The sequence below is a fragment of the Leptinotarsa decemlineata genome, unplaced genomic scaffold (assembly GCF_025532065.1).
Source record: "Leptinotarsa decemlineata unplaced genomic scaffold, Ldec_3_MD MMD2_tig00002974_RagTag_RagTag, whole genome shotgun sequence".
NCBI classification, from domain to species: domain Eukaryota; kingdom Metazoa; phylum Arthropoda; class Insecta; order Coleoptera; family Chrysomelidae; genus Leptinotarsa; species Leptinotarsa decemlineata.
Genome location: NW_027412578.1, coordinates 9873790 through 9886690, shown reverse-complemented (window position 1 = coordinate 9886690; position 12901 = coordinate 9873790). Strand labels below are relative to the sequence as shown.

The window sequence follows — 12901 nt, the reverse complement described above, 5'->3', positions numbered from 1 at the left end:
CTACTACTCCATCTTGATACAAAAAAAAGAAGGATGAGGGAGTCTTCCAAAGAAAGGAAGGTAACTCTATACATGGATGTGTAGATCATGCAAAGAAGTAACTTTCAGACACAAATTGAAAGAAAGTCCTCCTGAAACAGCTACTTTCATATAAACATTGAATTATACGAAAGAAAAAATTCTTTCAAAACAAATACTTCTATATGAACACTGAATTATACAGAAGATACTTTTCTCTACTCATTTTGTATTTCAAACATTCGTTGTGGAATAAAAATCAGATATCATTCACATGAGTTCTACTTTAAATAAATGGTAACAAATTGCACTTACATAGAACACTGCCATCCTCTTCAGTAAGTTACTTCTTTGCATGATCTACACATCCATGTATACAGTTATTTGCTTCCTTTCTTTGGAAGGCTCCCTCATCCTTTTTTTTGTAAAAAGATGGAGTAATAGAAAGCCAAAAACTTTCTTTCCCAAAAATGAATCACTCCTAAAAAATATAACCCCTTCAATTCAAATAAGATTCCTCTTGGCTGGGATTAAATCAAATAGGTGAATGAATGTCATTACGATGTCATCGATGACATAAGCAGATATTCCATGACATTAAAAAATCGTAATTCATGAATGAAGTGTGTGTATTTTCTATAATGTTATCCAATTTGGTACTGAAGAGCCTTAGGGCAAGTGTCTTAAGGCGAAACATCGGTGTATACCAGTGAGGATGGCAGTGTTCTAAGTGCAATTTGTTACCATTCATTAAAAGTAGAACTCATGTGAATGATATCTGATTTTTATTCCACAACGAATGTTTGAAATACAAACTGAGTAGAGAAAAGTATCTTCTGTATAATTCAGTGTTCATATAGAAGTATTTGTTTCGAAAGAATTTTTTCTTTCGTATAATTCAATGTTTATATGAAAGTAGCTCTTTCAGGAGGACTTTCTTTCAGTTTGTGTCTGAAAGTTACTTCTTTGCATGATCTACACATCCATGTATAGAGTTACTTCCTTCCTTTCTTTGGAAGACTCCCTCATCCTTCTTTTTTTGTATCAAGATGGAGTAATAGAAAGCAAAAACTTTATTTCCCAAAAATCATAGATATGTTTTGCATATCCTGAAGGTGAAGTCCAACATTTTATAAGCTTTCGCTTCCATTTCATAAATATGGTTAGAAAAAGTGAGTTTGGAGTCAAATTTCATTCCTAGGTCTTTTATCTCATTGACACGTGTTAATTGATTACCAAGGATTTCATATGTAAGATTGGTAGAGTTTTTCATCCGAGAGAAAGATATTGCAAAGATATTTGATAGAGATTCTCTAAGATTGCGGCCCATACCATTCATGTAAATATTCTTTGTAAGACATTTTTTGTGAAGCTCAATACTTACTATTTTTTTTTTGTATATACGCTTCCACAATATGAAAAAAAGACAAAGACAATAGAGAATCTGCTTTGTTTATTATTCAGATTGAGGAAGGTTATAATACCCAAAAAACAGTAAGGAGTACTGCTAAACAGTTTCTACATAACGAATTAACATTCTCATTTGATTTTTTTTTCATCAGATCAGTTGCCCAGCTAATTAACCATGTGAAGACAAACTGGTTTCTTCTTTTGGTAATACCGAAAATCCCTGGTTTTACTTTATATAAGCAAAGTCACTAAAGAACTATAACATTTTGAAATATCAGGATACATCTATTTCAACTTATTGAAGTGAATAATATCACTGTGAATCTTGAAAATTCACTGAGGTAATAATGTAAACATTATTTATCTGCATACAGTATTGTTTTTTTTTTCAGTTTCCCTATACAAACTCTCCGAAGATTTTCAGTAACAGCATGAAATTCACTAGGGGCCAAGAGGAGAGCGTGATCATAGCTAACGTTATCGATCCTCACCACATTTTTGTTCATATAGTAAGTTGTTATTTTTCTGCACAATTATTTTATTTAACAACTTCATTCCAGGCCGCGTATGATGAATCGTTGAAAAAAATGACATCTTCACTGAAATCTGCCAACAAGAATTCTCAGAAGAATGCCTGTATTCCCATTGAAGGTATGTGTAATAATGAAATTTCTACGTGTGTTTGTTGCACGAGGGTCACCTTTTTGTGTTTTTACAAGAATCAGAGAAAATATTTTTTGGGAGAAACTGTTATTGTTTCTCAGAATATTTGCCTTTGAGATCTGTTGAAAAAAATATAGTTTAAAAAACTAAAAAACACGCTTTTAAAGAACGTTGAACTAAAAAGTTGAAAATATTTTTTTGAGTCTTTAAACTATATTTATTTTATGTAAACTTTGGGATCAATCAGCCGTATGTACAGCGCCATCTGCCCGCGAATAGATGAAGCAATAATGAAGAGAATTCTGTCAAATACAGATCTCGAGCATTCAAACGGGAAAGATGAATTACAAACAAACATATTCAAATTTTGCGTGTTGCACATATTCGATTAGAGATTTTTTCTTATGTTGGGACACTCGTCTGGAACATATGTTCATAGTTTCAGCTGTTTAGTTTGTTGGCGAGAGGCATAAAAGTTGTAAGTGTTAGTTAGGAGTGTCTGAATCAAGGAAATTGCACCAAATTTTGTGTAAAAATGGGATTTAGTTCTCAAAAACACTTGAAATGTTGACAGTGGCATACGGTGATTTTACTCTAGTTAGAATAATGTTTACAAGTGGTACAAGCTTCTCACAGAAGGTCGAGAAGACGTGAATGACGACGCTCGCCCTGACCGCCTTAGCACATCAACAACTGATAGAAATGTGGAGAAAGTGAAAATAATTGTTCTAGAGAACCGTCAAATCACTATTAGAGAAGTTGCGGAGTATGTTGGCATATCGTTTGGCTCATGCAATGCAATTTTTTGGGCATGAAGCGTGTTGCAGCAAAGTTAGTTTCAAAATTGCTGAATATTGACCAAAAAAAGCGTCACATGAGCATTGCTCAGTAATTGTTGAATGACGTCAACGGTAATTCAAATTTGTTTTCTTCAATGGGGAATGTTCCTCCTGACGAAAATCAAGTAGTTTCCATAAAAGAGCTCTAAAATAATGCATTTTAAACTTATCATTTCAACATTTTTCTTTAAAAAATTAATTGAACACTTAAAAAAGAGGAATGAAATAATGCATTCATCATTTAAAGGGATTCGTTTCTATTTCACCATTTGGCAAAATCGGTTATAGCTAATAAAGGACAATGAATCTGTTACCTGTATGAGACAAACAAAGATGACATATTTCAGAGGCATGCTGTTCTGTTTACTTATGTTCCGAGTTCCGAGACATTCTGTGACATATGACATTTTGTGCACCTAACCTATCTTCCTCTATATAAATAAATAACAAAACAACTGTTGTTTATGTGGCTTGTGGAGGTGGTATTGAACTATAATTTATATTTTGCCTCAATTGTTGATTTGTAAAGATAATTTTCCTTTTTTAAAGTAGAATATCTAGGTACGTATAAATTATTTGAACTTGATATAGGCGCTGTTGCCAATATGTGAATTGGAAACAAATCCCTTTTAAAATGAAAACCCAACATTTGAAACATCAATTTGAATACTTTTTGAAGTGAATTTGAAAAACTCATGAATTAAACTCAACTTTATTTTGTTCAAACTTGCATTTATTTCTGTGTCAATATCTAGCACTAGATCACCTCTCGCAACCATGTTGATATTAGCTTATGAATTCAATGAAATAACGGATATTGATTGGTCTTTACCATATTCCAAATTCCGTAACACAATACTGAATAATATACTGAATATATCTTCGTGAAAATTAAATCTACCTAAATCTGTACCCCAACAGTTCTTATAGTAGGTACGTAATAAAAATATATTTCTTTTTTAAGTTGAATTTACATTGTAAATATTGTTAATAATAGGAATCCATGTAATAAAACTTAACAAGTTTGTATGGATCAAATAAATAAATAAATAAATTTGCTGTAATAACCCAAATTGAGGAACATTCCCCATTACTGTGGCATAGTGCATCAGAAGTTTTTGCCACATGGTCGTACAGTCAATAAGATTTATTATCCAAAGTTAGTTCCAAAGAGATGACTTTTAGTGTATAGCAACCTGATGCAAGCTTGCTGCTCAAGTTTATTGAGTGATCCTTAAGAAGCGTTTTACACACCATGGTACATATTCCTCAGTCTAGTAAGAGATTAATGGTTCTCAAATGTGAATAGCCTAGTTCTGAAGAGATGACGATTAGTGCATAGCAACCTAAGACGAGCTTCCTGCTTCAGTTTATTGTATGATACTTAAGAAGAAGTTGACAGACTATGCTATACATTCCTCAGTCGTGACAAATTTATGTTTCTCAAATGTGAATAGCCTAGTTTTGAAGAGATGGTGATTGATGCATGGCAACCTAAAGGCAAGCTTCCTGCTTCAGTTTATTGTGTGATCGCTAAGAAGAGGTTGACAGACTATGCTAAATATTTCCCGGTCGTGACAGATTAATGTTTCTTGAATGTGAATAGCCTAGTTTTGAAGAGATGGTGATTGATGCATGGCAACCTAAAGGCAAGCTTCCTGCTTCAGTTTATTTTGTGATCGCTAAGAAGAGGTTAACTGATCATATTACATACTTCTCGCAAGCTTTTTGCTAAGTTTATTGTGTAATATTAAAGAAGAGGTTGACAGACCATGGAACATATTCCCCAGTCTAGTGAGAGATTAATGGTTCTCGAATGTGAATAGCCTATTTCTGAAGTGCATAGCAACAATTAGTGCATAGCAACAATTAGTGCATAGCAACAATTAGCGCGTAGCAACCTCATGCAAGCTTCCTGCTCAAGTTTATTGTGTGATTCTTAAGAAGCGTTTTACACACCATAGTACATATTCCTCAGTCTAGTGGGAGATTAATGGTTCTCGAATTTAAATAGCCTAGTTCTGAAGAGATGACGATTATTGCATAGCAACCTAAGGCAAGCTTTCTGCTTCACTATATTGTGTGTTCTTTAAGAAGAGGTTGACAGACCATGGTATATATTCCTCACTCGCGAGAGATTAACGTTTCTCGAATGTGAATAGCCTAGTTCTGAAGAGATGACGTTTATTGCATAGCAACCTAAGGCAAGCTTCCTGCTTCAGTTTATTGTTTGATGCCTAAGAAGAGGTTGACTGATCATGTTACATATTTCTCGCAAGCTTCTTGCTCAAGTTTATTGTGTGATCTTTAAGAAGAGGTTGACAGACCATGGTACATATTCCTCAGTCTAGTCAGAGATCTATGGTTCTCGAATGTAAATAGCCTAGTTTTGGTTAGATGACCCTTAGTGCATAGCAACCTGAGGCAAGCGTCCTGCTTAAATATATTGCATGATCCTTAAGAAGAGGTTGACAGACCATGGTAAATAATCCTCATTCTAGACATCTATAATCCTCGAATGTGAATAGCCTAGTTCTGAAGATATGACTCTTGGTGCATAGAAACCTGAAGCAAGCTTGATGCTCAAGTTTATTGTGTCAGTATGCGACTACCTTCGTCATGCTCAAGGCAGAATTTGCAGCTCTGGAATCCTATCTGTGGACCATTTCTTAGAATATCCTCTGGGGCAGCTATAATGGCATACCAAAGAGATTCCAGTTGATTGGTTGATATTTAGGTTGTTGGACATTCTAAGTGCAAATGATCATAGTCTCCACCAAATGCACTACTCTGTTTCAACTGCTGCCGCTGCTGTAATCGCTGGCTATTGAAGCTTAATGTCTGCGCTGGCTATTGAAGCTTAATGTCTGCGCTGGCTATTGAAGCTTAATGTCCGCTTAATGTCTGCAGCAACCTTTCCATAAGAGGCCATCTGTAAGACAGCTATACCTGCAGATACATCAGCCTTGCAGGGCTGAATCATTTTTTGAACCTAAACATTTTCTGACCTGCTTAGAGGGAGTTCGCTTCTGCTGCACCACCTCGTCTCGTTAGGTTGAAGAACTGATAAGCTCTTGATCCAACGGGAGGACAGTTGTTTCCTCTGTAGCCTCGTGGTCGAATTCTTTGGTTACTTCATGACTCAAAAAGGATCCTATCAGTAGCTAGGTAAATGAGGTCCATAACACCAGAGTATCGCATCACTATGAGAAAGATTTTTACAGAAAAAGGACGCTCAGTATCTCAAACACTGATTGAGCTCAAACCCATAAATCCTTTTAGCACAAGTACTCTCCTTAGCAAGAGGCGTCATTTAGAGGTACCGTCATCTACACAAGTGACACTCCACCCAACAGGGGTTTTCTAGCACCTTTCGTTGTAGAATTGTATCAGTAATAGATGTAGGGTAATGAAATTTGAATTTTATGAATATCACGTTTCTCTACCTCCATCTAGTAGTCCTTTGTAAAAACATAAAAGGCAACCCGTGCTCTCGATAATTTTTTTCAGCATAACAATGTTTTAGCTAGTTATGTGATGAAAATGAGTCTTTTTCAGGATGTTTTTTGGTTTCTTTTCAGGTAGCTACGTGGTCGTTGAACACAAAGATCCGATCAGAGGAAATTGGCACAGAGCACTCGTTAAGAAAACCGATATGAATACTGAAACTGTTCATGTCATGCTTGTTGATTGGGGATTGAATGCTGTTGTTTCATGGAATAGCGTCAGATTGCTGTCAGAATCTTTCACCAAATTAGAATCTCAGGTATTTTTGTTTTCCTTTTGTTCATGTCAAATATTTACTGATCTTTTAAGCTTTCGCGGCTAGATGTCGAACTAAGATTATCCAAGCTAGGTAACGATAGAATGACTGAACAGTTCACCCATAACTGCGATGGGCATTCTCGTTGGTAGCAGAGCATTGCAATCTCCTGGTTGGTACACTTGTTTATGATGACAGCTGTACAAATGAAAAAATATTGGAACGAATACAAAATAACTGTTTTCTCATTTGAAACAGTGAGTGACACTTTTAAATATTGAAATATGCAAAGGAATCGCCCAAAACTTGATGAAAATCAATTTGATTCATATGACCCGTGTTCTTAATGACCAATAATTGAGTTTAGGCAAAAACCAAACATGAAAAAAACTACCAACATATTACCAGTTTCCACATTAAGAAACGGATTCAGAAGAGAAGAGTTCAATTATATTTGGTCTTTCAGTAAATTTTCAGAATTCTTAAAAAACGTTTGTTTTTTTATAAGAACAGACGTGGGCTTGATTTATGGGACAAATAGTAATTTGAGCAAATCTATTACAAACAATGAAGACAAATTTCAGTACTGGATAGATAAGGAGTACAAAGGTTGGCTTGTGGTTCATTCTCAAAACTTTATATTGGCCAAATGGGGATAACGTTTTTCCAAAGAATAAAAGAACATATGAGTAGTTTCTTGAATGTGAAGGGAAAACCATATTTTGACAGAGGGGCCAGAGGAGCATGAGTGCTTACAAATTAATAGATTGAAAAATTTTGAAAATTCTCTGAATGACCAAATAGAGAAATTCAAAGACAATCGACCAATTAGTATTCTTATCACTGTTTCTAAATTTTTCGTAAAAATATTTCACAGACAAAAAATCATATCAAATACAACCACTCATTATCTTGAAACCGATCCGATTTCAGAACCTTCCGTAGGTGCAATGTAGCACTGCTGTTCGATAACATCATACAATAAAATGGAATCTACTCACAGTATTATTCCCCCTTGACTATAGTAAGGCTTTTGACAAAATTAATCATGATCTACTGTCAGCGACGTTGGCTGTCCTTGGATTCGATTATATTTCACTTGATTCAATTGAAAACTATTTCACAATAAACCATGGAAACGAGAAACAGAGTTCCGCAAGGCTCAATATTGGGCCCATTAATATATTTGCTTGTACAGTAGTCTTCTCCCAGAAAGTTTGCAACAAGCAAACATCAGTTAATATAAATTCTACAAAGTCACATGCTTATTATCACATGATAATAAATCAAATGTTTTCAACAGGAATATTTTCTGATATTTTTGAAATATCCAGTGCATACCCTTGTTTTTGGTTTCAGAGAAGTTCAATTTGTTTTCTTTTTAGGCTGTGTTAGTAAAAATGGTTCACGTTGAACCCTCCGAAGTAGGACAACCTTGGTCAGAATCAGCTAAGGTGTTCTTGCAGAAATTTTTCCGAATGCAGGACGTCCTCAAAATGGTGGTTCATAATGTTGATCCGCTAGAGGTCGCCTTATTCGAATGTCTTGGCAATGTTGACATTTGCATCAATGCCCAGTTAGTAGCAGAGAACTACGGGAGGTCTTCTGGAACAGTGTGAGTACATTTCGTTTAAATATATTAGGAAATGAAGATAATATAGATGTCACTTTCAACACTTAAATTTTATTGGTTATTATTCAGTCGATAATTTATTTTGATTGAATAGAGGTTCGTAATTGTCCCTGATATTTGCTTTGCAGACAAAATCTCTATGGGGACACCATATTTCAAGTGAGATTTAATGGGGAATGTTCCTCAATTTGGGTTATTACAGCAATTGCAAGTTTGAACAAAATGAAGTTGAGTTTAATTCATGAGTTTTTCAAATTCGATTCGAAAAATATTCAAATTGATGTTTCAAATGTTGGCTGTTTTAATTTTTAAAGGGATTTGTTTCTAATTCACATATTGGCAACAGCGCCTATATCAAGTTGAAATAATTTATATGTAACTAGATATTCTACTTTAAAAAAGGAAAATTATCATAAATCAACAATTAAGGCAAAATATAAATTATAGTTCAATACCACCTCCACAGGCCACATAAACAACAGTTGTTTTGTTATTTATTTATCTAGAGGAAGATAGGTTAGGTGCACAAAATGTCATATGTGACAGAATGACTCTGAACTCGTAACATAAGTAAACAGAACAGCACGCCTCTGAAATATGTCATCTTTTTTGTCTCATACAGGTAACAGTTTCATTGTCCTTTATTAGCTATAACCGATGTTGCCAAATGGTGAAATAGAAACGAAACCCTTTAAATGTTGAATGCATTATTTCATTCCTCTTTTTTAAGTATTTAAATAATTTTTTAAAGAAAAAGGTTGAAATAATAAGTTTTGAATGTGTTGTTTTAGAGCCCTTTTATGAAAACTACTTGATTTTCGTCAGGAGGAACATTCCCCATTAATGAAAAATGGGCTGTTTACCTAGCAGTTGTTCCCAGTTTGTTTGTTATAACTCTAAGCTTGATGTAAGGTTTCTATTCAGGTATTTTATATGATCATCAAATTTCAAAGAGTTATCAGTCCAGACAATAATAAAGTCTGTCAGAAAGTGAATGGTAAACATTTTCAAATAGGTCCCCTCCACAGCAACCCTAGAGGGATTATTATGGCTCACACCTATTCGAATATAAGTCCAGCTCCTCAATGAAGTCTTAGTCATCTCCTGATGATGTCAACTTGCTTAGCTAAACGCATGGCAAGAGACAGTTTTTTTTTTCTAATCAAATCATTATTTTTTGTTAGATATAATTATTTTAGAAATTTTTCTCAAGCAAAAAAGTCATTTTGTCATCATTTTTTATTGTTGGAAGCCTTGACTTCACATATTTCAAGAATCTTGTTGATTTCAGTTCTCAAACTATAGAATGGTCCAGGAATCCAGCCAAACCGCCAGGTTTCAGCGAAGATGACGATGTAGTTTCAACCATGTTGAGGAAAATCGATGAGGCTACACAGAAAGAAGAATCTGAAGAAGAAGACGATGACAAAACAATGATCAAGTCGAGAGTAGACGTTGTTAAATATGTGAATCCGTCCCTAATTTTCATAAAATTTTCCCTCAACGAAAAGCGGGAACAAGATCTTCACAAAGAGTTGCAGGTTCACTATTCCAAGGAAAGAAAAACCAAAGATTCCTGGAATGTATCAGAGAATTGTGTCGTTCTTTACCACAATAGCTACGCCCGAGCCAAGATTGTAGCCATTGAAAGCGACGGCCAATACAGAGTGAACGTCTGTGATAAACCAGCGGAAGTCGTTTTACCAGCCAAGAAAATTTTCGAGTATGTGACTTATTTCAACAAATACCCTAGTATCGTCTACAAATCCCATCTAGCCAACATCAGGCCGGCAGGGGGCGATAAATGGAGTTTGTCTTCTATCGAAGCCCTGGAAAAGTGAGTATACATTCCTATGAAATTCCCAATGTCTAAAGTATACCTTCTACAATTCGAATGATTTTTGCAGAGTGTTTAACAGATGCAAGGACATATTCGGCACCAGGGTAGAAGGCGATACAAGTGGAAAATCGATGCCCATGCAGATGTGGTACACGCAGGAGAAAGTGAAAGGAGCTCTCGAAGCATCTCAGATCAAGTTTATCTCCATCAACAATCTTCTGGTTCGTTTGGGGTTTGCTTACAAGCAACAGCCAAAGGAAGGGAGTGTAACCAAAGATGTTGAGTGAGTTTTAATTTTTTTTTCATTATCAGAAAGCTATCTCATCATGGGATCAGAGTTGAAGCCTTAGATATCATGAAATCGTATCTTAGCAACAGAGAATTAGATACGATTGTATTAGACATCAAGCAAAAGTTTTTCATTCTGACCTAGCTGAAAAACATAAAGGTGTTCCACAAGGAAGTATGCTAGGTCCTTTATTGTTTACTATTTATACAGTGTGACCCATTTTTAATGGAAACACCCCCCTAAAATTTGAAGTTGTAAACCAATTTTAATTTTTTTTTTTTCGAAATGTCAAGTACTAAAAGGCCTACCTTGGGACAAAATTTGAAATGTTTATTAAAGTTTCAGGGTATACTACTATATTTTTTCTTAGTCGAAAATCGGGATTTTTTATTAGCGATTTTTTTATTGAAAAAATCACTACGCCACTGGATTCAGAGTACCTCTAAACAGGTGTGACCAAAATTTCATAAAAAATATTCATTACTAACAAAATTATGACAACTCAAAAATTCGAAAACTCACACAGCTAACAGTCACAAAAAACGCCCTATATCAACAGATATAGCCATGAGAATATTTTTTTTTATGATTTCAACAATAAAGTGCCGCCAGATGAAAAAAAACAAATAGTGTAAATATTTTTAATGAAAATAATGGAATTACATTCAAGTTTTCACGCAAATTAACTAAAACTAAGACCTAATATTTCAATTTAAATCTTACTTGCCATGGAAATGATATAACAGTTTGACAATTGTGAAAGATTTAAGTGTACTATTGTCAACAATATTCACCTTACAGTTCTTTGAATTATTTTGTGTCATGTCTGCAAGATTGAGCGTAAGAGAGAAAATTGAAATTGTACGCCTTTCGGGAGATAACGTTAAAAGTGCTAGAGAGGTTTGTAGAGTATTTAATGAGAGACATCCAGGTCGTCTTCGTATTGGCTGCAGTACGGTAAATAAAATATTCAATGAAACTGGTGCAGTATCAAAAATGATGTTAAAAAGTAATTCTGTACAAAGACGAAACAGGAATGATCAAATCATTTTAGATTATTTCGGAAATAATCCTAATGCCAGTATAAGGAATGCCACTTTAGATTTGAATATTCCACGAGAAACTATTCAGAGATGTCTCAAGGCGAAGAATATTAAACCTTTCAAGCCAAAATTTTTACACTCACTTCAAGAAGGCGACGAAGCAAGACGCCTGAAATATTGTTTATGGGCCCAAGGGGAATATTTAAACAATAGAAATTTCCTAAAAAATATTTTATATACCGACGAAGCCACTTTCACTACAAATGGAGTAGTGTCATCACAGAATTGTCTCTATTGGGCAGCGGATAATCCTAATTGGGTAATAAACTGTAAAAGCCAGTATTCCCAAAAAATCAACGTCTGGTGTGGGATATTGAACGAACGAATTATTGGTCCTTTCTTTTTTGAGGAAAACATTAATGCGCAGAGGTTTCTAAAATTTTTAAACACAGAGTTTTGGGATGCTATTCACGAGCTGCCAATCAATGAACGATCAAATTTAATTGTCCAGTTAGATGGTTGTTCAGTTTATTATGCCAGTGCTGTGAGGCAATGGCTTAACGAACATTTTCCAAACCGATGGATAGGCCGTGTTAGTCCGTTTATAGAGTGGTCACCGAGATCTCCAGACCTCACAGTTTTTGACTTTTTTCTCTGGGGACTTCTCACACCAAAGGTTTACAGTAACCGCTCAAGAGATAGAAATGTACTTTTTGCAAGAATTCGACAGGTATGTGCAGATGTTAGCCCTCAAGAACTAAGGAAGTAATCAGAAACATTCGTAAGCGCTACGACACATGTATCGAAATACGTGGTGGATTAGTAGAGGCTACTAGAATATGAGTTAGAATTAATTGTTGCACTGAATCGAAACATTTCTATAATTAGTTATTAGTTACGTTTATTAACATTTTTTGGTTCATTGTTAGTTGAATTGTGTGAATGTAATTGTTATTTTCATTAAAAATATTTACGCTATTTGTTTTTTTTTTCATCTGGCGGCACTTTATTGTTGAAATCATAAAAAAATGATATATTGTGACTGTTAGCTGTGTGAGTTTTCGAATTTTTGAGTTGTCTATGTTAATAATGAATATTTTTTCATGAAATTTTGGTCACACCTATTTAGAGGCACTCTGAATCCAGTGGCGTAATGATTTTTTCAATAAAAAAATCGCTAATGAAAAATCCCGATTTTCGACTAAGAAAAAATATCGTAGTATGCCCTGAAACTTTAATAAACATTTCAAATTTTGTCCCAAGGTAGACCTTTTAGTACATGACATTTAAAAATAAGATTAAAATCGATTTACAACTTCAAATTTTAGGGGGGTGTTTCCATTAAAAATGGGTCACACTGTATGAACGATGTTCTCGAACTTTTTGAAAGCAACAGCACCATA

At 34.7% G+C, this 12901-nt stretch overlaps 1 protein-coding gene across 4 annotated transcripts in view; it reads left to right on the top strand.

Annotated features, from left to right (window-relative positions):
- Positions 1-12901, top strand: part of LOC111515602 (tudor domain-containing protein qin) — a 43782-nt gene that overhangs the window by 15691 nt on the left and 15190 nt on the right. For all 4 annotated transcript variants that reach the window (XM_074177427.1, XM_074177424.1, XM_074177426.1 and 1 more), the window contains exons 11-16: positions 1821-1937; positions 1989-2079; positions 6512-6696; positions 8079-8308; positions 9618-10163; positions 10234-10449. In XM_074177427.1, the coding sequence (XP_074033528.1) occupies positions 1821-1937; positions 1989-2079; positions 6512-6696; positions 8079-8308; positions 9618-10163; positions 10234-10449 (1385 nt within the window). The remainder of the gene's footprint in view (positions 1-1820; positions 1938-1988; positions 2080-6511; positions 6697-8078; positions 8309-9617; positions 10164-10233; positions 10450-12901) is intronic.